The following is a 24,126-nucleotide window of genomic DNA, read 5'->3' as shown; positions in this document are numbered from 1 at the left end:
GAAGCTGGGGTCCTTCTGGATCTTCCCACCTGACCGGGCAGGTGCTGGCACCCTGTGGGCCTTTCTTTCTGCACGCTGTTCTCTCTTTGGGTTTTCTCCACATTGGCTGTTGGCTGCAGCATGTTTGGCTCGGGGACCCTCCAGTGTTACTGCACAATGCCTTCTAGGCCTTCTCCCACCGTGGAATGCTTTCATCCCTCCTGGTGGGGAGAGAGTGCGTGCTCAGTGAGGCCCTTTGCAGCAGGTGTTCAGGAGGCCTCGGGGCGGAGGGCATCCAGAGAGGAGGGCCCCCACCCTGCACTGCGCCCACCAGGCCCTGACCTCTGCAGCCAGGGTGGTCAGTGCTGCATACCACTGTGGGCTGTCTTTGGAACAGGCCTGTGGGCAATGGGGCCTAGTGCAGTGTGGGGTCATTTAGCTCAAGGCAACATGAAAACAGCCCCAGGTCTCCCTGGGCAGAGCTGAGGCAGATCCTGCTTCCCAATGCATGCTTTGTGGACAGTTTTTGGCTCAAGAACATGGTTGTTCAATACGTAGACACCTTAAAAGGGGTTTTGTCCCTGGATGTCCATTGTTCTCCTGTGTGAGAAAAGGGAGCCAGTGCTGACCACGGTGGGGGCTGACCCACCTGAAGGTGCGCGGGAAGTCGTGGGGAACTGAGGTGAAGCCGCCAGGGCGCCTGTGACGGGAGGTGGGCTGCCCCGGCTGTCCTGTGGGCTCCTGGGCAGTATGGAGCCCTGTGAGGTGAAAAGCGAATGTGACGGATCGCTCAGGGGCTGACCGCTTTTTAGTCCCCCTGTCCCAGGCACACACCCTCAGTTTGAATCCTTCATGGTTGAGATGTCTTCTTGGCCACAGGCTGAGGGTCTGGATGGGGCAGGTGCTCGGGCTACCCAGAGGGCAGGGCTGTTGACCCAAGAGCAGGCTGTTTTTGTGCCACAGCAAATCAGGGCTGGAGTGGGGAGGGAGCCTCCACTTGTGCTTGGGGGGCTTCAGCTGATGTTGGCTGCACAAAAGCAGGAGATGCCAAGTCCAAGAGCTGGCCCTCCTGTCGTCCTGTGTGCTGCCACTTTTACATTCTGGGAAGAAAGCAGCGGATCCCCCAACAGCTGGGACGAGGCCGCCAAGCCCCCGCCCCAGCACCACTGAGCAGTCCAGGGCCTTGGCACCGCCTCTTCCTGGGCCTGGCTGGGGATGGAAGCCCCACAGGGAGACTGAGGTGGGCCTGGCGTCAATCGACAGCCTCCTGAAAGTTTCCTTTGTTCTCCTGTTGCTGCCTTATGGACAGGAGGTGGGGGTGCTTGTCCTGGCACATAGCAAGCGGCAGGGGGCCAGGTGGGGGCTGTCTTTGGGTGCCATCTGCATGGTGGGCAAGTGAGGGGCAGGGCCCAATCGAGGCCGAGGCTCTGGAGAGGTGGACTAAGGAGCCACCTAAGGACGGGCAGGGCTGTCCAGAGTGTGGGGAGGTCTCTGCCCCAGCCCAGTTGTCTGCAGTGAGTGGCGTCGGACAGCATGGCCTTGAAAGGCTGGCACCCATCAGTTTATCTGGAGGTCTAGGAGCCGTCTGCACACTGGTCACTGGGGCCCAAGTTTAGGAAGGGTCCATGGAGGCCTCCGTGGGCCAGGGATGCTCCCTGGCTCTGAGCAGGTGCTGTGTCCTCCAGACACTCCAGACCCCAGGTTCCCAAAGTCAGTGAGTGAGTCCCAGCTCTGATCGCAGGTCCAGGCTCCCTCTGGTGGTTCCCAGCCGGAAGCCGGCCTGTTTGGTGTTCTTCCCAGCATGGCAACAGCCAGGAATTAGCCTTGAATGTAGAGTTCCAGCCGCACCAAGACCTGCCAGATAGGCACAGAGCAGCTTTTTGAAGCACCTGGCTTAGGACTGTCTACATGGGACCATGGGCTACAGCCCCCCACAAAGCCTGCCAGGGAAATTGGTGCTCACCCAGTGCCCCTACATACTGGATCCCAGCCTAGGCTGCATCACAGACTTCAGGGGCCCCTCCTGCACTACAGAAAACCAGCTGTACCTCCCCTGCAAACTTCAGTGAGCCATCGAGGGGATATCAGCTGTGTGTTCCTAGCAGGGTTTCATCTCAGAACAGAGCAGCCAGGGAACAGCCCTTCGGAGCTGCTCACCCAGAGCCCACTGGCCTGGATCCCTCCTGCTGGGCTCCCTCCTTTTTATTTGAATAGTAAGGTCTGCGACAGAACGCCACCTCACCTTTCCCCACACTAGCTCAGGGACAGACAGAATGGACTAAAAATAGTTGAGCTAGGTTTCCAAGTCCCAGATGCACAACTCAGGCCGAGCTTGGGCCAAGGAGCTGGATGACAAGTTGCCCGCTGACCCCCGAGGCAGGAGGCATGAGCCCTGAGAAGGAAGGCAGACGTTGCCAGGTTTTCTGAGTCCCTGGAAGATCAGAGTCGCTTCTTTTTAGGTCTCCCGGGAACAGCGCTGAGGAGCGTGTTCCTGCTGTGGAGGGAGTGTGCTCTTGGCAAGGGGCTGTGGGCTGGAGTGTAGACAGCCTCCGTGCTAGTGCAGCTTTGCCGAGTGACCTTGAGGAAGTCTGAGCCTGTGCTTGCCCATCCCAGCTCTGCCTGCCTATAGGATAAACGGGGATGGCCGCACCTTCCGGCCGAGCCTACCCCGGGGACCTTGTCCCCACCAGGCTGGGCACTGACTGGCTAGGACATTGCATTCAATGTACTCCAGGTGGCCTCTGGGTAGTTGGGACCAGTCAGTTTAGTGGCGGTCCCAATTACAAGGAGGCCAGAAATGTTCCAGGCTGAGGCCTTGCCCTACCCCTTGTGGATACTGACTTGTTAATGAGGCGGCAGTGTCCCTAGACATTGAGGTCAGCCCCTAGATAGAAACCCTCGGGTCCCCTACTCAACACCTGCCGCTGACCTCATCTGAGGCAGCCATCTGAGATCCAGACTTGGCCTCCAACCTGCAAAACAATGTATCTTTTTGCACTTGGAAAACCTCCGATGGGCTTCGGCGGCCAAGCCTGGCCGTGCCCAGCTCCATTCCAGAGCTCCCATGGCCGACTCTCAGCAGGGTGTCCTGCCTCCATCAGTGGGGCTCCCAGAAGCCTGATGTTTGAAAGCCAAGCGGTGTGCTTTGCTTTTTTCTTTTTTTTTTTTTTTTTTTGCTTTTTTCTTTCTCTTTTACTTTTCTTAGAATATGCTTCTAGAAACAAACACTTCTCCCTGAAGCTTAGGGGCTTGGCCCTGGCACCTCTGCCCCCTCGGCGAAGCTCGTGGGAGCCTGCACCCTCTCTCCGGGGGCTGCCCCGTTTCCCCTGGCCGGGTCGGCCATCTCTCTGAACTGCTGCCTGTCTGCCCCTCCCTGCACACTGACGACTTTTGCTTAGTGTGGTAGCGTGTCCCGGTGTGTGCTGTTCTGCCTAACCCTGTGGTCTTGTGTCGTTTCTTTTTCCCTTGCAGGGTCTGCCCTGAAGCGTCTCTGCCTAGGCAAAGAACACAGCAGTAGTAATTATCCGGGTTTTTTCCCCCTTTGTCCTCTCTCATCGCATGGGCTTTCTCGTAGCTAGCTCACATCAGGGTTCCCGCGGCCGGGCGGGCGTGGGCCTGCCCTGTGCCTGCCCTGCGCCTGCTCCATGCCTCTCAGCCGGGCACCGCTTTGCTTCTGCCTGGCGGGATCGCTGCCCTCGGCTCCCCCGTGTGTCTCCGTGGCGCCTAGAGTTTGTGCGGTCTCGCCAGTTCACATCTAACGGGCTTATCCTTCCCCGGAACACCCGCAAATTGCCAATCATTAATTGGCTCCTTTTCCAAAACCGTAGGAATGAGTATTTCCTTGAAGTCCTAAAGATGAGTGCCTCCCCACAAGGAGAGATGCCAGGACTGAGTGGGTATTAGTCTCCCTGGGCCACTCACCTCTCTCTCATCTTTCTCTCTCAAAAAAATTTTTTTTCTTTTCTGGCTGAACCTTTCATGTAGGAATAGCTCCATGTGTGTCAAATCTCATCACTAATTTTTAATTGTCTGTGTCTGTGCTTTTTCATTGCTAGCCACTAAAGTCCACTACATTTTGGGACAGCTTGTTTGAAGAGATGGTCATTAGGTTGTTTTTCTATGCAGAAAATTTTTAAATTGGCTTATTCAAAATTGCCAACCCGAAATTACATGTGTTGCGTGGAAAGGGTATGATTTAGAAATTTTAAAGTCTCATTTTGGTCCCTTAAAAAAACGCTTTGAATGAAGCAGCCGAGTGCTCTGGTGTGCTAATGGTCAGCAGAGCGGCTCCCAGCGCCCTCCTGCAGCAGGGCGTTGGCCGCAGCCCACGGCAGGAGCTGGTGGGGCCGCGTCAGGCAGCCCCAGGCACGGGTACCCTTTATGAATACCTTCCTCGAATGCGCTGGTCAGGACCATTTCTACGTCTGGAATTCCAAACAACCAGACCATTAAAATTCATGGGAATGCAAGTCAGGCAGCCCTGGCAGGCATTTTCCCGCAGGCCAGGGGGCTGCCTGCAGGCCAGCCAGCCGCGTGCTGAGTGCTCTGCACAGGGTACTCCACCGTCCCACGTCCTCATGTTACGGCTGAGGATGCACAGGCCAGAGAGAGCCCGAGGAACCTGACTCTAGGCACCGTGACTCTGAAGCCCAGTGTGTCTGGCTGTGCCAGGAGTTTCCTGAGCTCTCTCACACGTGAGTCTGGGGACGGGCAGCGGTGGGCACAGAGTGGATGCTGAGCAGAGGCTGCCGGCTGCTGCAGGGTCCTGTCCCCTGGCCTGGCTTCTGAGGTGGGTGACGGCCACCTGGCACAGCCCATGGAAATGCCCCACCATGTCTGACCCTGGGCAGCCAGGCCCCTTAATCCGACCGCCTCTTGAAGCAAGGTGCTGCCTGGCCCAAGTGAGACCATTGTCTCAGCTGTCACGTAAGAACGAATGCGGCCAGCCCACTGGGGGCCTGGGCGCGTATGTGGCGTCACCAATCCTGGCCTGTGTGTGACTCCCCAGGGTCCTCCACCAGCAGCCTGGCCCCAGGTCCTGAGCCAGGCCCCCAGCCCGCCCTGCACGTCCAGGCGCAGGTGAACAACAGCAACAACAAGAAGGGCACCTTCACGGACGACCTGCACAAGCTGGTGGACGAATGGACAAGCAAGACGGTGGGGGCCGCACAGCTGAAGCCCACGCTCAACCAGCTGAAGCAGACCCAGAAGCTGCAAGACATGGAGGCCCAGGCAGGCTGGGCTGCCCCTGGCGAGGCGCGGGCTGTGAGTGCGGGGCGGGCAGGGTGGGTGCTTCTGGGGTGGGGTTGCCTTGCCTCCAGCATTTGCTAGCACCCTGTGTGGCAGAGGGGTGTCCAGTTAAGCTCTTCATTTTCATGATCTGAGTTCATTCTCCCCACAGCCCCAAGAACTAGGCTTCTCCACTTTACAGATTGGGAGGTGAGCGACGCACCCACAGCTCCGCAGCTGGCAGGTGGAAAGGACAGGCCAGGCCAGGCCGGGGCTGTGACTCCACAGCTCAGATACAGCAGCAGCCCCAGCCTGGGCAGCCTGAGCCCCGCACTCAGAACAGGTAGCCCTGGTCTTGGTGGACAGGCCCACCTCTGCCTGAGTTCTGTTTGTGCCCAGGCTGGAGACCAGGGCAGGTGTGCATCTCACCCAAGTGACACCAGCGTCGGGCCGTAGCTCACACACACCTGAGCCAATGTGGGGCGGAAGTGAGGACCTGCTGTCCTAGGTTTTCACACCTAACTTGTTTGATGTCAGCACGAGTTGGAGAAGCATCTGCTGTTTTTCAGCTTTCTGGAGGGGTTTGTGGAAGACTAGTGTTATTTCTATCTCAAATATTTAGTAAAGGTCATTCGTGAGGCCATCTGGGCTGGAGTTTTGTTTTTGTATTTTTTAGCATGGGATACTTTCCTCTATGATCTTTTACCTTAAAATTTTTCAGACACACAGAAAAGTTGAATATTCTACTGTGAACATCCATAGGACCCACTACGTACGACTCTAATTGACATTTTTGCTGTATTTATCACACACCATTCCTTGAGGGTACATTTGTTATATGGATTCAATTTCTTCTACACTTTTAACACCATTTGGATTTTCTGTTTCGTTTTGTTAAATTCTGCCTTTCTGGCAATTGGTATCTCTCCTCTAAATTTATCTAAAATTTTAAATTAATTGCCATAAAAGTATCCATAATAGCTATTATTTTTTCCATTTGCAGGATTTATAGTGATGTCTTGATTTCATTCCTGATGTTGGTGATTTCTGCCTCCTCTCTCTCTGCCTCTCCTTTGCTCTTTCTCTCTTTCTTTATGCAGTCTCCTTAGGGGTGTACATTTTATTAGCCTGAATTATTCAAAGAACACATTTTGTGTTTGGTAGTCTTTATTGTGTGTTTCATTAATTTATTTTATTATTTCTTGTCTTCTATCTTTCGGTGAATTTTGTTGTTCTGTAAAGTTTCTTACGGTATGTTCATTGATTTCTAGGCTTTCCGTTACAATGTAGGCATTCAAGTCTATAAAGTGCCCACTAATGGTTTTAGCTGCATCCCAAAAGTATGTGCAGCATTTTCATTAACCTTTGTTTGAAAATATTTTATAATTTCTGTTGCTATTTGAAGTAAGTGTGGTTGTTAGTTCAGATGACCCTTTGTCAGTGTGTTTTCATGTGGCTGCATTGTGGTAGGAGAGCAGACTTAGTGCTTTCGGTCCGTGGAGATCTTCCAGGACTGGCTCTTGACCCAGCTGTCAGTCTTTGTTGCTGTTCCAGTGATGCTGGAGCTGAATCTGTTTCCTTCTCTCCACATCCACACTCCCAAGCTCCGCCACTGTGACTTCTGTTCTGCACGACTGCAGGGTCCTCTTGACAGGTACACCTCCGCCACTGTGACTTCTGTTCTGAATGACTGCAGGGTCCTCTTGACAGGTACACCTCCGCCAGTCTGAGTCCTCAAATTTATTCTCAGTGGAACCGCATTATTCTAGGACAAAGTCAGGAATCCTGAACATGGCCCCACAGCTCCGCGAGGCTGCATCTGGAGCCTGGGCAGGCTCATCTCTGCTGCCTGGGCTCCAGCTATATCAGTGTTCAGGATTAGCAGAGCTAACTGTTGTTCAGATGTTCTGGATTCTTTTTAAGTATTAAGGGTTTTTTTAAACTTTTATTTTTGTCATGGCAAACTCTGTCCCCATTAAACACTAGTTCCTCAGCCCCCTCTCTGGCACTTCTGGTTTCCCAGGCCTTGGTAGCCTCTATCCTTCTTTCTGTCTCTACGACTTTGACTACTCTAAGTACCTCATAGAAATGGAATCATACAGTATGTGCGCTTTGGTGAATGGTTTATTTCATTTGATACAATGTTTTCAAGGTGCATCCATGTTGTAGTATGTATCAGAACTTTTTAAAATCAGCCAGGCATGGTTGCACATGCCTGTGGTCCCAGCCACCTGGGAGGCTGAGGTGGGAGGATCGCTGGAGCCCAGGAGTTGGAGGCTGCAGTGAACTATGATCGCACCACTGTACTCCAGCCTGGGTGACAGAGCAAGACTCTGTCTCAAAAATAAATTCAGAATACTGTGCAGCCACCACCACTGTTCATCTCTTTTTATTGTGTGAAACTCTGTACCCATTAAACAATAACTCGCTATTGTCCCTCCCCCAGCCCCTGGCAACTTCCATTCTGCTTCTGGTCTCTCCGACTTTGACTCCTCTATGTACCTCATAGAGTGGAATCACACAGTATCTGTCTTTTTCCACTGGCTTATTCCACTTAGCAAAATGTCCTCCAAGGGCACCCTTGATGACATCCATGTTGTAGCATGTCCGAATTTCCTTTCCTTTGAAGGCTGAGTGATAGTTCACTGTATCTGTGTACCACATCCATTCTCAGTGGAATCCTGTTACGGGATTGTCAGTTCTGTCAGTGGACGCTTGGGTGGCTTCCATCTTTTAGCTGTTATTAATCTGCTGTGAACATAGGTGTACATGCATCCCTTCAAGACCCTGCTTTTATCCTTTTGGATATAAACCCAGAAGTGGAATTGCTAGATCATATGGTAATTGTATGATAGTTTTTCGAGGAACTGTTTTCAGTAACAGCTATAGCATTTAACATTTCCACTAACAGTGCACAAAGGTTCCAGTATCTCCACATCTGTGCCAACAGATTTCCTTTCTGGGATTTTTTTTTTTTTTTTTTTTTTTTTTGAGACAGAGTTTTGCTCTTTCACCCAGGCTAGAGTGCAATGGCACGATCTCGGCTCACTGTAACCTCTACCCTCTAGGTTCAAGCAATTCTTCTGCCTCCTGAGTAGCTGGGATTCTAGGTGTCTGCCACCACGGCCAGCTGATTTTTGTATTTTTAGTAGAGACAGGGTTTCACCATGTTGGTCAGGCTGATCTCGAACTCCTGACCTCAAGTGATCCACCTCGGCCTCCCAAAGTGCTGGGATTACAGGCGTGAGCCACCATGCACCACCGCGTTCAGCCATCCTTTCTGGTTTTTGATGGTAGCCATCCTCTCAGGTGTGAAGTGGTATCTTGTGGTTTTGCTTTACATTTTCCTAATTGAGTAGTGATATTGAGCAGCTTTTCATGTGCTTATTGGCTGTTTCTATGTCTTCCCTGAAGAAGTATTTATTGAAGTCTTCTGCCAATGTTTGAATCAGCTTGTTTTTTTTCATTGTTGAGTTTTAGGAATTTTCTGCATAATCCAGATATTAATCCCTTATCAGATATATGATCTGTTGATAGTGCCTTTGGATGCATGAAAGTTTTAAAATTTGTCTTGTTTTCATTTGTTGCCTATGCCTTTAGTGTAATATCCAGGAAATCACTGCCAAATCCAATGTTGTGAAACCTTTTCCTTAAGTTTTCTACTAAGAGTTTTCTGGTTTTCGCTTTGACATTTAGAACTTTGGTCCATTTAGAGTTGATTTTTTTTTTCTTTTTTCCTGAGATTGTCTCTCACTCTGTCGCCAGGCTGGAGTGCAGTGGCGTGATCTCAGCTCACCGCAACCTCCGCCTCCCGGGTTCAAGCAATTCTCCTGCCTCAGCCTCCCAAGTAGCTGGGACTACAGGCTTGCACCAGCTAATTTTTTTATTTTATTTTTAGTAGAGACGGGATTTCACCATGTTGGCCAGAATGGTCTCGATCCCTTGAGCTTGTGATCCGCCCACCTCGGCCTCCCAAAGTGCTGGGATAGAGTTGATTTTTGTGAGGCAAGGCAGGGCTCCACCTTCTTTTTTTGGTATGTGCATATCCAGTTTTCCCAGCAGTTGTTGTTGAAAACTGCTTTCCCCCTTGAATGGTCTTGGCCCCCTTGTGGAGAGTCACTGCAGCATAAGAGTTAGCCTTCATCTCTGGGCTCTCCTCTCCTGTGACTCCCGTAACGTTTTACTCATCCACTTCATGGTGGACCACAGACCCCTCTGGCTCTGTCCACTCTGCTCCTCATACTATCATTTCCACTGTAAGTGTTTCCAGCTTGCTGATTCTTTATTCTGCCTGCTCAGATCTGCCGGTGAACCCCTCTAATGAATTTGTACATGTCAGTTATTATTGTTTTCAGCTCTTCTAGTTCCACTTGATCCCCTTCATAATTCCTATCTGTTGATATCCTCATTTTGTTCCTGTGTGATTTTCCTGACTTCCTGTAGTTCTGTGTCCATGGCTTCCTGGAGTTCTTTGAGCACATTTAAGACAGTTGATTTAAAGCCTTTGTTTACTAAGTCCAATGTCTAGGCTTCCTTGGGGATGTTTCTGTCAGTTAAATATTTTCCTTTGAATAAGTCATACCTTCCTGTTTTATTTGCTTTAGATTTTAGGTCACTAAATTTTTCTTTGTGTCTAAACTGCTGTTAAACCTATCCATTCAGTTTTTAATTTGGGTTATTGTGTTTTTCAGTTGAATTTTTTTTTTAACCACATCTGCTGTATCTTAAAAAAGAATAGTTGCTAACTCTTTACCAAAATTCTCTATCTTGTATCTCCTTCACATAATATATTTTAGTTTTGGTTTGCTCTTTGTCCTAGTTTTTCTTTATATTGCCTTGTCTTTTCTGGTGACTTTTTAAATATTCTGTGTAGGACATTGTAGTTGAAAGTTTATTTGCAAAAAGAATTTGAGGTCTAGTAGTAGGTTTCTCATTATTGTTTAATTTGCCTTAGAGCACGTTTTCATATTCTTATCAGCCATCTTTTTAAAAGTGTCTGGTCAAGGATAGTGACCATTTAAAAGTTGATTTGTTTATCTTTTTATTATTGATTTGTGGGAGTTCATTATATATCTTTTGTCATATACAAGGGGGCTTCCAAAAGTTCACAGAAAAATGGAATTAAAAGATAAAAATAAGAAATAAATGGCTGGCCATGGTAGCTCACACCTGTAATCCCAGCATTTAGGGAGGCTGAGGCAGATGGATTGATTGAGTCCAGGAGTTCAAGACCAGCCTTTGCAATATGGCAAAACCCCATCTCTACAAAAAGTACAAAAATTAGCTGGGCTGCCGGGTGCAGTGGCTCACACTTGTAATCCCAGCACTTTGGGAGGCCGAGGCGGGTGGAGCACCTGAGGTCAGGAGTTCAAGACCAGCCTGGCCAACATGGTGAAACCTTGTCTCTACTAAAAGTAAAAAAAAAAAAATTAGCCCAGCATGGTGGTGGGCTTCTGTAATCCCAGCTACTCGGGAGGCTGAGGCAGGAGAATCGCTTGAACCCAGCAGGCAGAGGTTGCAGTGAGCTGAGATTGTGCCATTGCACTCCAGCCTGGGCGACAAGAGCAAAACTCCGTCTCAAAAAAAAAAAATAATAAAAAAACAGCTAGGCATGGTGGTGCATACCTATAGTTACAGCTACTAAAGAGGCTGAGGTGAGAGGATCGCTTGAGCCCAGGAGGTCAAGGCTGCAGTGAGCCGAGATAATGCCACTGCACTCCAGCCTGGGCGACAGAGCAAGACCTTGTCTGGGGAAAAAAAAAAAAAAAATAGCTGGGCATGGTGGCACATACCTATAGTTATACCATACCTATAATTATAGCTACTAAAGAAGAAATACAAACTTTTTTCTTAACACAAGCGCCATCAAGTTCAAGACACTTTTATAAGCAATGATGCCAGCCATTTAGTCCCTCCCTAAAGACCTAATGGTCCTGGGAATTTAATCATGGCCATGGAGTCTTTTTTACATTATTAATTGACAAAAAATGGGTGCCCTTCACAGATGTTTCAAAATTAGGAAGCAAAAAGAAGTCAGAAGGAGCCAAATCAGGACTGTAGGGTAGATGCCTGATGATTTCCCTTAGAAACTCTTGCAAAATCACTTCTTTGATGAGAGGAATGAGCAGGAGCATTGTCGTGACAGAGATGGACTCTCTGGGAAGCTTTCCCGGGGGGGTTTTGCTGAAGCTTTGGCTCACATTCCCTAAACCTTCTCATACTAAGCAGATGTTACCATTCCTTGTTACCCCCTCCAGAAAGTCAGCAAGCAAAATGCCTTAAGCATCCCAAAAGCTGTTGCCACAATCTCTGCTCTTGACTGGCCCACTTTTGCTCTGATGGGACCACTTCCAGCCCTCAGCGCCATTGCCTTGACTGTGCTTTGTCTTCAGGACCCTACCGGGAAAGCCATGTTTCATGTCACTACAGTTCAAAGAGAGCTTCAGAATCTCCATCCCACTTGTTCAAAGTTACCACTGACAGCTCTGCTCTTCTTTGCACCCGATGTGGGCGCAATGGTTTTGGCACCCATTGAGTGAAAAGTCTGCTCAACTTTCATTTTTCTGTCAGAATTGTGTAAGCTCAACCTACTGAGATGTCTGTGGTGTTGGCCACTATTTCTGCTGTTAACCACCGGTCCTCTGCACCTACGGCTCAGACCAGATGAGTGTTTTCCTCACAAAGTGATGCGGATGGCCTGCCGCTGTGGGCTCCGTCTTCAGCATGGTCTCATCCCTTCTTAAACAAGTCAACCATTTGTAAACTGCTATTTTCTTTGGGGACGTGGACCCCGTAAACTTTTCAGAAAGCATCAGTGATCTCACCATTCTTCCACCCAAGCTTCACCGTACATGTGATGTTGGTTCTTGCTTGACAGAATTCACGTTATTGTGATAGGGGCTCTTTTCAAACTGAAGTCTTCTCCTTCTTAGTGCCTCAGACTACCTCCTCTTCAGACATGCTGTAATAAGTTAGTACAAGTTTATTTGAGTGCAAAGATTTTTTTTGAAAATCATGCATAGTTTTTTCATGATATGTATTTTCCATGAACTTTTTGAAGACCCCTTGTGTATATATATATTAATATATGTAATGGATATAGTCTACCGATCTGTGGCTTGTGTTTTCACTTTCTTAATGGTGAACATGAAATGGTAAAAATTTTAATTTTGTTTTTCCTAAAAGCTTTGCAGCTTTAGCTATTGCTTTTGATCCCGTGAGCCATCTCAAATGAACTCTTGAGTATATTTTGATGCAGAGGTCAGTCTTTTTTTTCCTCTCTGCATATCTGATCATTCCAGCCCCTTCCTCTCCATATTGAATTGTATTGAATTGGGCAGACATTCGTCAAGTGGCCATGTGTGCGTAGGTCCATTTCTGAATTTGCTATTTTGTTTCCTTTAGCAATTCCCTTATCACTATGGCAACACCACACTCTCTTAATGACTGAAGTTTTCTAGTAAGTTTAATCTTTGCTCAGGAAAGACATTCAGTGTTGATCTCCAAGAATTTCTTGATTTTTTTCAGGTCGTTAATGTTTGCATATGTTTTAGGAACAGCCTGTCACTTTCTGCAGGCTAGCCCGCTGGGATTTCGACTGGGAGTGTACTCAGTCTGTTGATTAACTGGGTGAGGTCTGACATATGAACAACATTAGCGTTCCTGTGAACATGGTGTCCATTTACTGGCATCTTTTTTGTTTCTCTGCAGTGTAAAGATGTTATACATCTTTCATTAAATTTATCCCTAGGTAGCTGATGTTTTGGAATGCTATTATAAATGTTATTTTTCTTTAAATTTCCTTTTCCAGCTTCCTGTTGCTAGAATATAAAACTATAGTTGACTTTCGTACCTCATATCCTGCAATTGTGCCAAATTTGCTATTAGTTCTAGAAATTGGTTTGTCCGTTCTTGTGGATTTTCTGCACAGTCTTGTCATCTGCACGAGGCCAGTTCTCCTTCTCTCTGTCCAGTCTGTGCGGTTGACTCCTTTTCCTGCCCGCCTGGAGATCCCCATGGTGTCGACTGGAAGGATGGAGGCACCTTGGGGAGGTGTTGGGCATTCTGCCGTGGGCAGGGCTCAGCTGTCGGTTCCGTAGAGGCCCTTCCAGATGAGGACGCCCCTCCAGCCCCTGACTGCCGAGCATGATTTCCAGGAAGGGGTGTGGAAGTCGCCAAGTGCCCTCCGTGCACCTGTGAAGAGTGCCCAGTGGGGCCCTCCCTGGAGAGGAGAGGAGTAACTCCCCGTGGCCAACAGCCTTGCCTTCCTGGGGCACACCCCGTGTACAGCTTCTCCCCGGGCTGGGAGAGTGGAAGGGCTGCCTTGCCATCACCTCCCTGCACACTTGCTTTGCCCAAGTCCTGGGGCTCTGCTCCTGGGTGGTTCATGCTCCTGTGAGGGCACTGACCAGCCAAGCAGGAGGCCTTTGTGGTGGCTGAGTAGAGGCGTGTGGGGCCACTCATGCGCCCTCGGGGGCCAGGCCCCACCAGTCCTCCAAGGCCCATTTTGGCTGGTGGACACCCAGGTGTGTGGCCTAGAGGCTATCAGGCTGCAGCTTGGGGAAGCAGACAAGGGAGGGTGATGGTTCCTGGCCCTGTACCATCATTCTGGTGTCAGCCCTGAGATGGTGCCTGTCACAGCAGGTTCCAGGACTGCTGTCTCCTGAGGATGGAGAAACTGCGGCACCCTGGGGGCCACTAAGGGAGGCCAGCTGATTGCAGCCACGTGTACCTTCCTCTTCTCGTCTCTGTGTTTTGTAGATGACCGCACCTCGAGCAGGAGTGGGGATGCCACGTCTGCCCCCAGCGCCCGGCCCTCTGTCCACCACGGTCATTCCCGGAGCCGCCCCGGTCCTGTCCATGCCCACACCAGGTACTGCCCTCTCCAGCCTCCCAGCCCCACCCTGTGCACTACCTCTGGGTCAGTACGGAAGCCTGCTCCCAGCTCCAGTGTCCTGGGGGCCCTGGGCAGGCCAGGTGGGCCAGCTGGGGGCACAGGGCAGCTGGAGCCCCCCCCAGGTGCCTGTGCTGCCAGTCTTCTTGCAGCCACCTGTGGTCAGCATGCCTGGCCCCCGGCTGCGGATCACGTAGCCTTCTGCCCTGTCCCTTGCCAGATGGCGCCCTTGGAACCGCCCGGAGAAACCAGGTGTGGTTTGGCCTCCGAGTCCCCCCCACCGCCTGCTGTGGGCACAGCACTCAGCCACGAGGGGGACAGCGGGTGGGCAGCAAGACTGCTTCCTTTGCGGCTTCAGACCCTGTTCGCTCCTAGGTTCCTGTGGTCCACGCGCCGTCTCCACACCCACTTCCTATACTTGAGTTGATGGTTAGAAACTTGTCGTCACCCTGCAGAAGTACAGTGCCTTGAATGCCAGCTTTTCCATTCCCTGATGAAAAGATATGTTAAAAAAAATTATCGGAAAAGGTTTCATTTGCAATTGGCTTGTGCATTGATAATCTTTATTTACTGTTTTAAGTTGCAGAGATGTGAATGGTTTACAAATCTGAAGCTGAAGTTCAATCTTTGGTTTTCTGTTGTAAATGCCTTTAAAAACATTGAATTAGCTACCTTAAGTATTGAAGAGCTTCCAGTGCTAGGTCAGCCCTGCTTTGTCCTCAGTAGAGTGCCGGTTCCCTGGGCTCACCTAGGGGCTGAGAGACGGCGGGACGCTGGGGCAGGGCACACTGGCGGAGCTGCTTGCTCAGTAGGGAATGTCAGTTGTTGCGCTGGGCCATGAGAAATCTGCCAGAAAACATGAGGTGAGCAAACATGCCCTCGGCGCCAGTGGGCTGCTGTGAGTGAGGGTAAGGTGTGTGTTGGGCTCTAGCTGCCCACCCACCCTGTGGAGACAAGCGCAGCTCCTTCAGCTGGAGAGGCTGCCCACTCTCCTGCCCACTTCCCTCCCTTCTCCATGATTTCCATGGAGGCCTGTGGCTCTGCTCACCCCTGGCACGCAAACTGCTCTCCCGTCCATCCCTAAGCCTGCTCTGCGGAGGGCAGGGTCATTCTTCTCCTGGAGATTTCAGTGGGACTCGTCCCCAGCGGGCACAACACAGCCCTTGGTGGGAGGGGAAGGCCCCAGCCTCCTCCACCTCCCGCTGGAAAGCAGACTGCTTGGGACTGCCCAGCTGTGAATTGTATAGTTTCTGTACTTAATAGAACTGGGTAAATTATTTTGGTTCAAATCTATTCCATCAATTCAGTTAGAATTGAATTTTCTAGGTGATTATGCAGAATCTTCTGCCAGGGCACGATGCTGTCGTAAGAGATTTCTGTTCTCTGTACCGGGCCCCCTTGCCCTGTTCCTTGAGTGAAGTGGGGGCTGCCCTCACCTGTCCCCCTTGCCTGTGAGTCCCTTCCTCGTACATGGTGGTCAGTGGCACGGAATCCCCAAGAGATTGTATATCTGAAGGAGAAAAATAAACACTTTTGCTCGAAAACAGTGTGAAACAACATCTTTTTCTTACCCTCTGTCCATATAAAATCCAAACCAACCAGCCTCCTAGGGAGCACAGGAGTTGGGAGCCAGTTCTGGGCTCAGCTGCATCCATACCTCCAGAGGAGGGTGCTGAGGGGCTTGGGGTGCTGCCGGGTGCTGGGCTGGGCTGGCCCTGGCAGGGGTCTGAGAGCAGGGTGTCTGGCAGGGCTGCCTGGCCCCCAACACTGCCCCCACCAGCTGTGGCCTGGGCCCCGAGCACGGTCAGCTCTGCTGGTCAGGTTAGCTGGCTGGGCTTCCCACCACTCTGCACCTGGTTACACTTAGCAGAGCCTCGGGCTGTGCCCATGATGGAGGGAACCAGCCTCCTGGTCAGCGAGACACACCTGCAGCCCCTGTCTCCAGGAGGCTTGGTTTGCATTACTTGCTGTAGCCCCTGGGGCCACCCTCTTTGCTCCAGGTGGGCCAAGCTCAGGGGAGGTGGGAGCTCCTCGGACGAGCTTGGACTTATTGAGAGGAGGACTTGGGGCTGGGGTTGCCCGTGGATCATGTAAGGGGCAGTGGCTTTCCTGGCAGGCACAGGGGCCTTAGGGAAGGTGGCCATCCAGGGTGGGGACTTATCCTGTGGGACTCAGTGCATGGTGGCAGCCAGCCCCCCGGCCTCCCACTAAAGACAGCCTCGAGCTGACTGCGGACCCTCCTGCACGTGCATCGCAGGCCTCACCGTGAGCAAGCTGAGGGTCCCAGTGTCTCCTGCCTGGTCCACTGTGGGGGCTGCCTTGGCTGTGGGGCCACTCCTCAGAGAGCTACAGCACCAGCCTTCGAGCTTCTGCATGGAGGGAGGAGGAACCCTCATCCCGGAGCCTCCTGTTTTGGGTGTTGGAGGGCAGCTCGCTCCCCAGATGCTCCAGACGGTACAGGAGCTGAGCGTCTGTTTGGGTTTCTGGCAGCCGTTCAGTGTGCTGACTGGTCACATAAAGAAGGGTGGCCCAGGTGACAGAGGCCGCCAGGGCTGTGCTGAGGACAAGACCATCTACACAGGGCGTGGGTCATGGCAGAGCTGGCACAGCCTTCCCGTCGGCAGCTCCTGGGAGGGCGTCAGGGCCTGGCCCTCAGCGAGTGGCCAGCACCACGGCGGGCCCACAGTCAGCTGCGCGGTTTTGTTTTCCAGATCCTGAGAGTGAGAAGCCTGACTGACCCCGCCTAGATGCCAGGCCCACTTCACGCCGTCTAAGTGGAGAAGTGACGGACCCTCAGGGCCAGCTGCTCCTCCTGTCCAGTTCACGCTGTTTTGTAACCACTTTCTAAGCATTTTTTATTGACAATTGGAAACACAAATGTAATGCAAGAATAAAAAATATTTTGGGGCAGAAAGGACTTTGGTTTTTCAAACTATTTCCTCTCTGGTGGCCCTCGGCCAGCCAGGTGACTGGGATGTGATGGGGGTGGGGGGACATTCCCAGGACCCTGGCACACTCAGGACAGCCCTGTTCTCTGCAGGGCCCTGGAGGTGGCGGCCCCGGGGAGGCTGATCTCCAAGTCCCCCCGATGCCAGCTGGCACAGACTCAGGGTCCTGGGTGCTTCCTGGCCTTTGCTCACAGAGCTCCATGAGGCAGAGCCTTCCCTCTGGTCTTTGGAGGCTTGAAGACACCCACCACCCCCACACCCACCGCCCAGGCACCCTCCTTCCAGAATTCACCTGCACTGGCAGGGAAAACACCAGTGGCCTGGGGCCAGAAACCTCTGGCTGTGGGGTGGCAGGTCTGAGACCACTGGCTCCTTGGAGGGCTGCATTCCCCCCACTCGTGGGAGGGGTCCTAAGTGTGAGAAATGAGGAACGTTGGCATGGCCTCACCAAGGAAACGTGCCGTGGTAAGGTCCCCACACCCTAGCCTGGCCAGCAGGCACAGGGGCCTTACACTGGGTCCAGAGGTCTAGGGAGAATTTGGGGTCCCATGCATCACAATGAAAAAGCATTGCATCTTTATTTTCATTAATGTCTAACTGCAATTTAGCATTTCCTCCATTAACAGCACCTGGACTTCATCACCACTAGACACCACAGATATTGCTGTGCCATGTCATTTACATCCATGACACAGTGCCCTTCCCTGAGATGTAAAACTGTCCAGCCGGCTGATAGAGCGGCGCTGCCTACCTGTTTCAAACATGAGTCTTCAGGGCACGGCGTCGCTGCTTCCCTACGGGAGTGTCGGGAATGCCATCCCGCTGTGTGCGGGTTGCCTCGGAACCCTGGCTCTTCTCCTTGTGATCAGCAGGGTAGGCCTCCTCCAAGCCTCAGCTGGGAGCAGGGATGGCACGGTGCTAGGAACATGGCTTCCCTTGGTCTTAGTTTGTGTTCTCTTCTGTTGGTGGCTCATGTGACTGGTTTTCTGTGGACCATAGTAATGCGGTTTGCCTTTTTTTTTTTTTTAATGAGACAGAGTCTTGTTCTGTTGCCCAGGCTGGAGTGCAGTGATGCAAACTCAGCTCACTGCAACCTCCGCCTCCTGGGTTCAAGTGATTCTTCTGCCTCAGCCACCTGAGTAGCTGGGATTACAGGTGTGCGCCATCACACCCGGCTAATTTTTGTATTTTTAGTAGAGATGGAGTTTCAGCATGTTGGCCAGGCTGGTCTCAAACTCCTGACCTCGTGATCCGCCCGTCTTGGCCTCCCAAAGTGCTGGGATTACAGGCGTGAGCCACTGCGCCTGGCCCCAGATTTCATTCTTGACCCTCCCAGTCCCGGGTTCTCCCCTCCTCTGGGTTCTATCGCACAGTCTGGGTGGACGGCTTACCAGAGCCCCAGAGACCTCAGCCCTTCATGGAGAGTTATCATGGGTGCATATTATTTGTTATGCTTGACTTCCTGAAAGCAGGGACTTAAAATTGTTTCTGATAGCCCTGCACCTTCCAGAACAGTCACTGAGTGAAGCTGGTGCACAATGAATTGTGCTGATGAAGGCAGACTCTCCTTTGGGCAGATGAAGCTTCCAGTGGGTGCTTATTGGCTCTGATCACAGCATTTCTGGGATGGAAAGGACCCTGCCAGGCCTCTCCTAGGACAGCAAAGGCAGCATCACCTGGGGCCAGTCCAAGTTCCTCCTGCAGGGTCAAGGCAGCCAAGCCACAGCCTCTGCTCTCCAGTGCCGTTTTGTTCTTAGCTGACCCCGGCATCCAACCAGACTTCCAGTGTCCACGGTGATATCTGTGCCTCGTCTCCAGGCTGAACAGCTTCAATTCTCTGAAAAGTGCGTATTACTAAAGGGCTGGTAAGGCTAGGCGCAGTGACCCATGCCTGTAATCCCAGTGCTTTGGGAGGCTGAGGCAGGAGGATTGCTTGAGGCCAAGAGGTCAAGGCTGCAGTAAGCCGTGATCACATCACTGCACTCCAGCCTGGGTGACAGAGTGAGACCCTGTCTCTAAAACAAACAAACAAAAAAACCAAAAACAAAAAATAAATCACCCAGAATCCTGTCTTCATTCATTAGAGAATGCAATTAAGCCTGGGCCGGGACGCCTGCCTTCCAGGTGCTTAAGGGAGTTCAGCAGTGTGACCACTCTGTACACATCGTGGTTGTGGTCCCTGAACTTGGCTTTATTAGACTTGCCCTTGAGAGGGGGCAGAAGGCCCACATGCCACAGGCATCATTGTGCTGGTGGTGGCTCATGCAGTCCTGCAGAGATGCGGAGAAGAGTCCCTCACCTTAAGAGGACACTGGGGGTTGAAGGCTGCCCGAGGCCAGGCTAGATGGGGAGACAATGTTGTCCCATGCAATTCTGTGAAGAATCGTTCATTTCTCACTGAGGTGGACAGCAGGGACCAGAGTCCTGGGCTGCAGGGATCAGAGCCACAGCCAGCTGGTTCTGACTCCCAGTGAGGCTGTGTGGGCAGGGGCAGGAGGGCTTTGGAGGAGCAGCAGTTCCTAACAGTTGATCCTTTTGAGCCCAAGGCCTCCAAATTTGATCACCAGCTCAAGGTTCTGTGAGCTGCCAGACCCGTAAATCCAACTGCCTCTCCCCCTCTCCATGGAGACCCTCGAAGTCTTCTTCAAGATGCTCCACGTTGTAAGACGATGTCACTCCCAAGCTTCTTGGGGTCTTCCCACATGTGCCAGTTTCCGAGGCTGGCATGACCAGTCACCCGATTCATTCTCAGTCTAGGACTCAGACTCATCCTCGTCCTCTCATTTCCCAAATGTGGGCTGTGAACAGCCGAGTAGATGTTTTAGCTGAAATCTCCCCAAACCCCCTTCCATCCAGTCTCCTCACTGCAGCCTGCATGATCTCTTCAGACAACAGATACTCCGGTCCAGCCTCCTTGCCAGGCTCTGCCCCCTCCAGGTCTTTCCTACCCCCTGCTCCCCTCATTTTGAGCCCCATCACTAGGCAGGGTCCCATGAGCCCTGAGGGGCCCAGCTCCGTCCTCCTAGGGCCTCACGAATGCCTACTCGGCACCTGGTCCCTGCTCCAGCTTCACTTCCCCAGGCAGCCTCCCCAACTCAAGGCTGGGTCAGCCTGCTGCCCCTGTGCTCCCTTCTGAACGTGGCCTTCCCTGTGGACCTCCTGCCTCACTTCTCAGAGTGTGACGATGCACCGCGGAGGCCACAGGGGATCCCATGTGTGTACCCTTCCATCTCCCTCCAGCTTCCCCATGGTTGCCGGCCACCTGGGCACAGAAGTCCTGTCTGTTTCACTTCCTATTTCCTCCTGTTCCTACGAGGGAGGCGCTCAGCCCGATTCTGTGGAGTGAGTGAGTGGAGGCTGGGGAGAGGGAAGAGGGTGTGTGGATGGAGGAGGGGCGAGCAGGGGACATGACAGCAGCCGGATCCCGGGCAGGGTGAGGAACGAAGGTGAGGAAGCAGCCCCTGGGGAAGCTCAGGCAGAGCTGGAGGAGACTGCGGCTGCATGGAGGGGAACAAGAGTCAGAAGCCACAGTGGACAGCCCCGGTCCCCACAGGCTTACCTGTTCAGGCAGCAGAGTGGGCTTAGGGAATGTTGACAGGCATGGGTTTCCCTTCTCAACCTGCTTTGAAAGAAGAGCCAAGGGCGTTCCCGCGGGCCTGGAAAATGGCTGGTCGCGAGAGGGGCGGCGGCGAGCCGGATGCTGGGGAGAGAGTCGGGGCTGTGCGGGGGCGTTGGTTCGGCCCCAGCGGAATCCGAGTCGGGGTTTGCAGCATGTTTTGCGGTGATGTTTCCAGTCTCTTTCCCAACCAATGGATCAGGACGGCGATCAGCATCTCGGACCGTCGCGGATCCTGGCTCCGCAAACGTTAAAGGAAATTGATGATGTCTATGAAAAATATAAGAAAGAAGATGATTTAAACCAGAAAAAACGTCTACAGCAGCTTCTCCAGAGAGCACTAATTAATAGTCAAGAATTGGGAGATGAAAAAATACAGATTGTTACACAAATGCTCGAATTGGTGGAAAATCGGGCAAGACAAATGGAGTTACATTCACAGTGTTTCCAAGATCCTGCTGAAAGTGAACGAGCCTCAGATAAAGCAAAGATGGATTCCAGCCAACCAGAAAGATCTTCAAGAAGACCCCGCAGACAGCAGACCCGTGAAAGCCGTGATTTATGTCACATGGCAAATGGGACTGAAGACTGTGATGATCGGCCACCTAAAGAAAAGAAATCCAAGTCAGCAAAGAAAAAGAAACGCTCCAAGGCCAAGCAGGAAAGGGAAGCTTCACCTGTTGAGTTTGCAATAGATCCTAATGAACCTACATACTGTTTACGCAACCAAGTGTCTTACGGGGAGATGACAGGATGTGACAATGAACAGTGTCCAATTGAATGGTTTCACTTTTCATGTGTTTCACTTACCTATAAACCAAAGGGGAAATGGTATTGCCCAAAGTGCAGGGGAGATAATGAGAAAACCATGGACAAAAGTACTGAAAAGACAAAAAAGGATAGAAGATCGAGGTAGTAAAGGCCATCCACATTTTAAAGGGTTATTTGTCTTTTATATAATTCGTTTACTTTCAGAAAATGTTTTAGGGTAAATGCATAAGACTATGCAATAATTTTTAATCATTAGTATTAATGGTGTATTAAAAGTTGTTGTACTTTGAAAAAAAAAAAAAAAAAGAAGAAAGAAGAGCCAAGGACAGCACACCCTGTCAGGGAAACAGACAGTGCTGGAATTGGGTGACTTTGAGGAAAGTTCATACACAAGGGACTGTTTCCAAAAGTGTGGGTGTCTGGAAAGCAGTGTTGATAGAATAATGTCCCCTCAAGGGGCCCACATCTGAATGCCTGGTCTTGTGCATGTCACCTTCGCATGGCACCAGCACCCTCGCCAATGGGACTTGGGACAGGATCTTCAGGTGGGGAGAGGCCGCAATGAGCCAGGCAGATGCAGCATCATCCCAGAGTCCCTCCATGCAGGAGGGAGGGGTCAGGGGAAGAAGTGTGACAGCAGCAGCAGGACCGGGAGAGCAGATGCTGAGTGGAGACCAGGAGGGGAGGACCGGGCAGCAGCCCAGGGCCTTGGGCAGCCTGGGAAGTCCGAGAAGGCAGGAGGAGCCCCCAGCAGGAGCCTGCCCTGCCCAGACCTTGACTTTCGCCCACCAAGACTGATTTTCAGTTTTGTCTTCCAGGACAGGAGGGTAATAAGTTTGTGCTGCTTGAGACTGCCAGGTTGGGGTGAGACCTTAAAGCAGTGTCAAGAAACACATGCAGGCAGGAACCGGAGGCCATCCCCATCCAGCCATGACCGGCTCCAGGCCTGGGGCCACAACAGGAGGGTCACATTGGAGGAACCCCAAGGAACAGAGCTGTGAGAGTCACCCTGGAAGAGGAGCATGGCCTGCAGCTCACGACAGAGCCAGCTGAGGTGGCTTCGCAGGAAGGAGCCGGGAGGCTCAGCACCTGGCCCCAGCCTGCCCCCGCCCCTGGTCTCCTTCTGGGGTTCCCTGGGGGCTGGACCCCAAGGAAGCTGGCAGGACAGGAGCCCTTGTGAGCTGTACCCCACAGCTCAGTCACACACAACAGATGGCAAATGACAGAGCCTGGGGGTGGGAAGACAGGCTGGTCACACCGCAGACCACAGGGTCAGGAGCCGTGAGAGGCCAGGGGCCTGCAGGCTGGACCTGGGGAATGAGCACCCCCTTCCCAAGTCTCAAGCGATGCCCTCGGATGGGTTCCCCAGCTTTGCTCTGCATCCAAATCCTGAGAGGAACCTGCAAAAAATACAGACATCCAGGCCCCACACAGCAGCATCTGAATAAGACACTGAGAGGGGGGAGGGGAGGGGGCAGTGGAGGGAGGCTGAAGGTGGATGCTTACTGTTGCACCCGCTTCCTCCCCCACTGTCTTCCTAGTAGCTCCTTTCCTGGGAGAACGACGTCCTGTCCTCACAGCATATCTGGAGACTCAGTGTCTGACTTCACCACGACCATGCCCTTGACTCTGAGTGGAACACATGGGTCACTTGTCTGGAATCCATGTGTGCCCGGCATCCCATGAGCTTGGCACTAGAATGGGCTTTTGGAGAGATACTGGCAACTGCAGTCTCTTTTGGTTCCTCAGTAAACTGGAGGGACCTGAACTTTTGACATTCTGCTTATTCCACATATCATTGCTTCTGCCAGGACCTCCTCAAAACATAGGTGGTGTCTACTGCCCTCAAAGATGAAGAATCATCATAACCAAAAATGCGATATGTCCACGGTGGATGAATTAGCATAACTGTGAAGTGTTTGACTGTCCAGGGCTGCATTTAGATGAAGATTGAACTCACGCTGTCCACCTTGCTCACGAGTTTACATATACTTCCATATGGCACAGTTCAGGAAGAGATTGAACTCGGCTAAGCCATCCTTTTGTGACCTTGTATTTGATGATCCTAACTGGAGGATGTTAAGAGTGAGAAGCAAGAGCTCCTAACAATGCAGCAGACACAGGCACCACGCGGAGAAGCACCCAGCGGCCCTTCATGACCCAGAGCCGGGGAGCCAGGCGGGGGCAGAGGCCACTGCACATTCACCACACTCATGCCATGTGCCGGCCTCAGGCTTGACAAGCTCAGGCCTTTGATTAAAGCCTTTCTAGCACATCAGTATACTTTTCTTTCACAACCTATTCTGAAGTGAAGTGCACTCTACGTGGACAATATTCACAGCAATTCTACAGACAGGTCTTATCCTCCCTATATCACTCCCAGTCATTGGTCCCACCTCTAAGAGGAAGACAAGTCTCTTTAAGAGTCAACAGACAGCTTCCAAAGTTTGTCTCTCTCCTCTAAGTATCACTGGATCTTGTTTTGTTCACAAGGATGCAGAGCAATGTTCCAAGTACTGTTATGTTTCTAAACTTTAAGATTGTTCATTTTTAAGAAAAAAATAACTATAACCACATAACTATGTATACCCAATAACTATAACCTTGATAATCTTTCAACATACTCCAAAAGGAAACTTTGAGTCCATTTTACATTCAGCAAGTTAATATTAAACTATGTGGCACATCAA

The 24,126-nt window shown here is 51.5% G+C and overlaps 2 protein-coding genes across 15 annotated transcripts in view; both read left to right on the top strand.

The window, feature by feature from the left end:
* WNK2 (WNK lysine deficient protein kinase 2) overlaps nucleotides 1-17,018 on the top strand; it is a 132,082-nt gene extending 115,064 nt beyond the window's left edge. For 6 of the 14 annotated variants that reach the window (XM_055271897.2, XM_055271892.2, XM_055271891.2 and 3 more), the window contains 3 exons: nucleotides 3,451-3,495; nucleotides 4,988-5,244; nucleotides 13,969-14,315. In XM_055271897.2, coding sequence (XP_055127872.1) covers nucleotides 3,451-3,495; nucleotides 4,988-5,244; nucleotides 13,969-14,298 — 632 coding nt within the window. In that variant the 3' untranslated portion in view covers nucleotides 14,299-14,315. The other 8 variants (XM_063636225.1, XM_055271893.2, XM_055271889.2 and 5 more) reach the window with 6 other exon arrangements.
* A 3,688-nt stretch (nucleotides 17,019-20,706) lies between these two features.
* On the top strand, nucleotides 20,707-22,181 carry LOC129479192 (inhibitor of growth protein 2-like). Its single transcript, XM_055271898.2, has one exon. It carries the CDS (start codon nucleotides 20,859-20,861, stop codon nucleotides 21,579-21,581), a length of 723 nt encoding a protein of 240 aa, XP_055127873.1. The 5' UTR covers nucleotides 20,707-20,858; the 3' UTR covers nucleotides 21,582-22,181.
* Nucleotides 22,182-24,126: the final 1,945 nt, after the last annotated feature.

Source organism: Symphalangus syndactylus, chromosome 3 (genome assembly GCF_028878055.3).
Source record: "Symphalangus syndactylus isolate Jambi chromosome 3, NHGRI_mSymSyn1-v2.1_pri, whole genome shotgun sequence".
NCBI classification, from domain to species: Eukaryota; Metazoa; Chordata; class Mammalia; order Primates; family Hylobatidae; genus Symphalangus; species Symphalangus syndactylus.
This window is presented reverse-complemented; position numbering and strand designations above follow the sequence as displayed.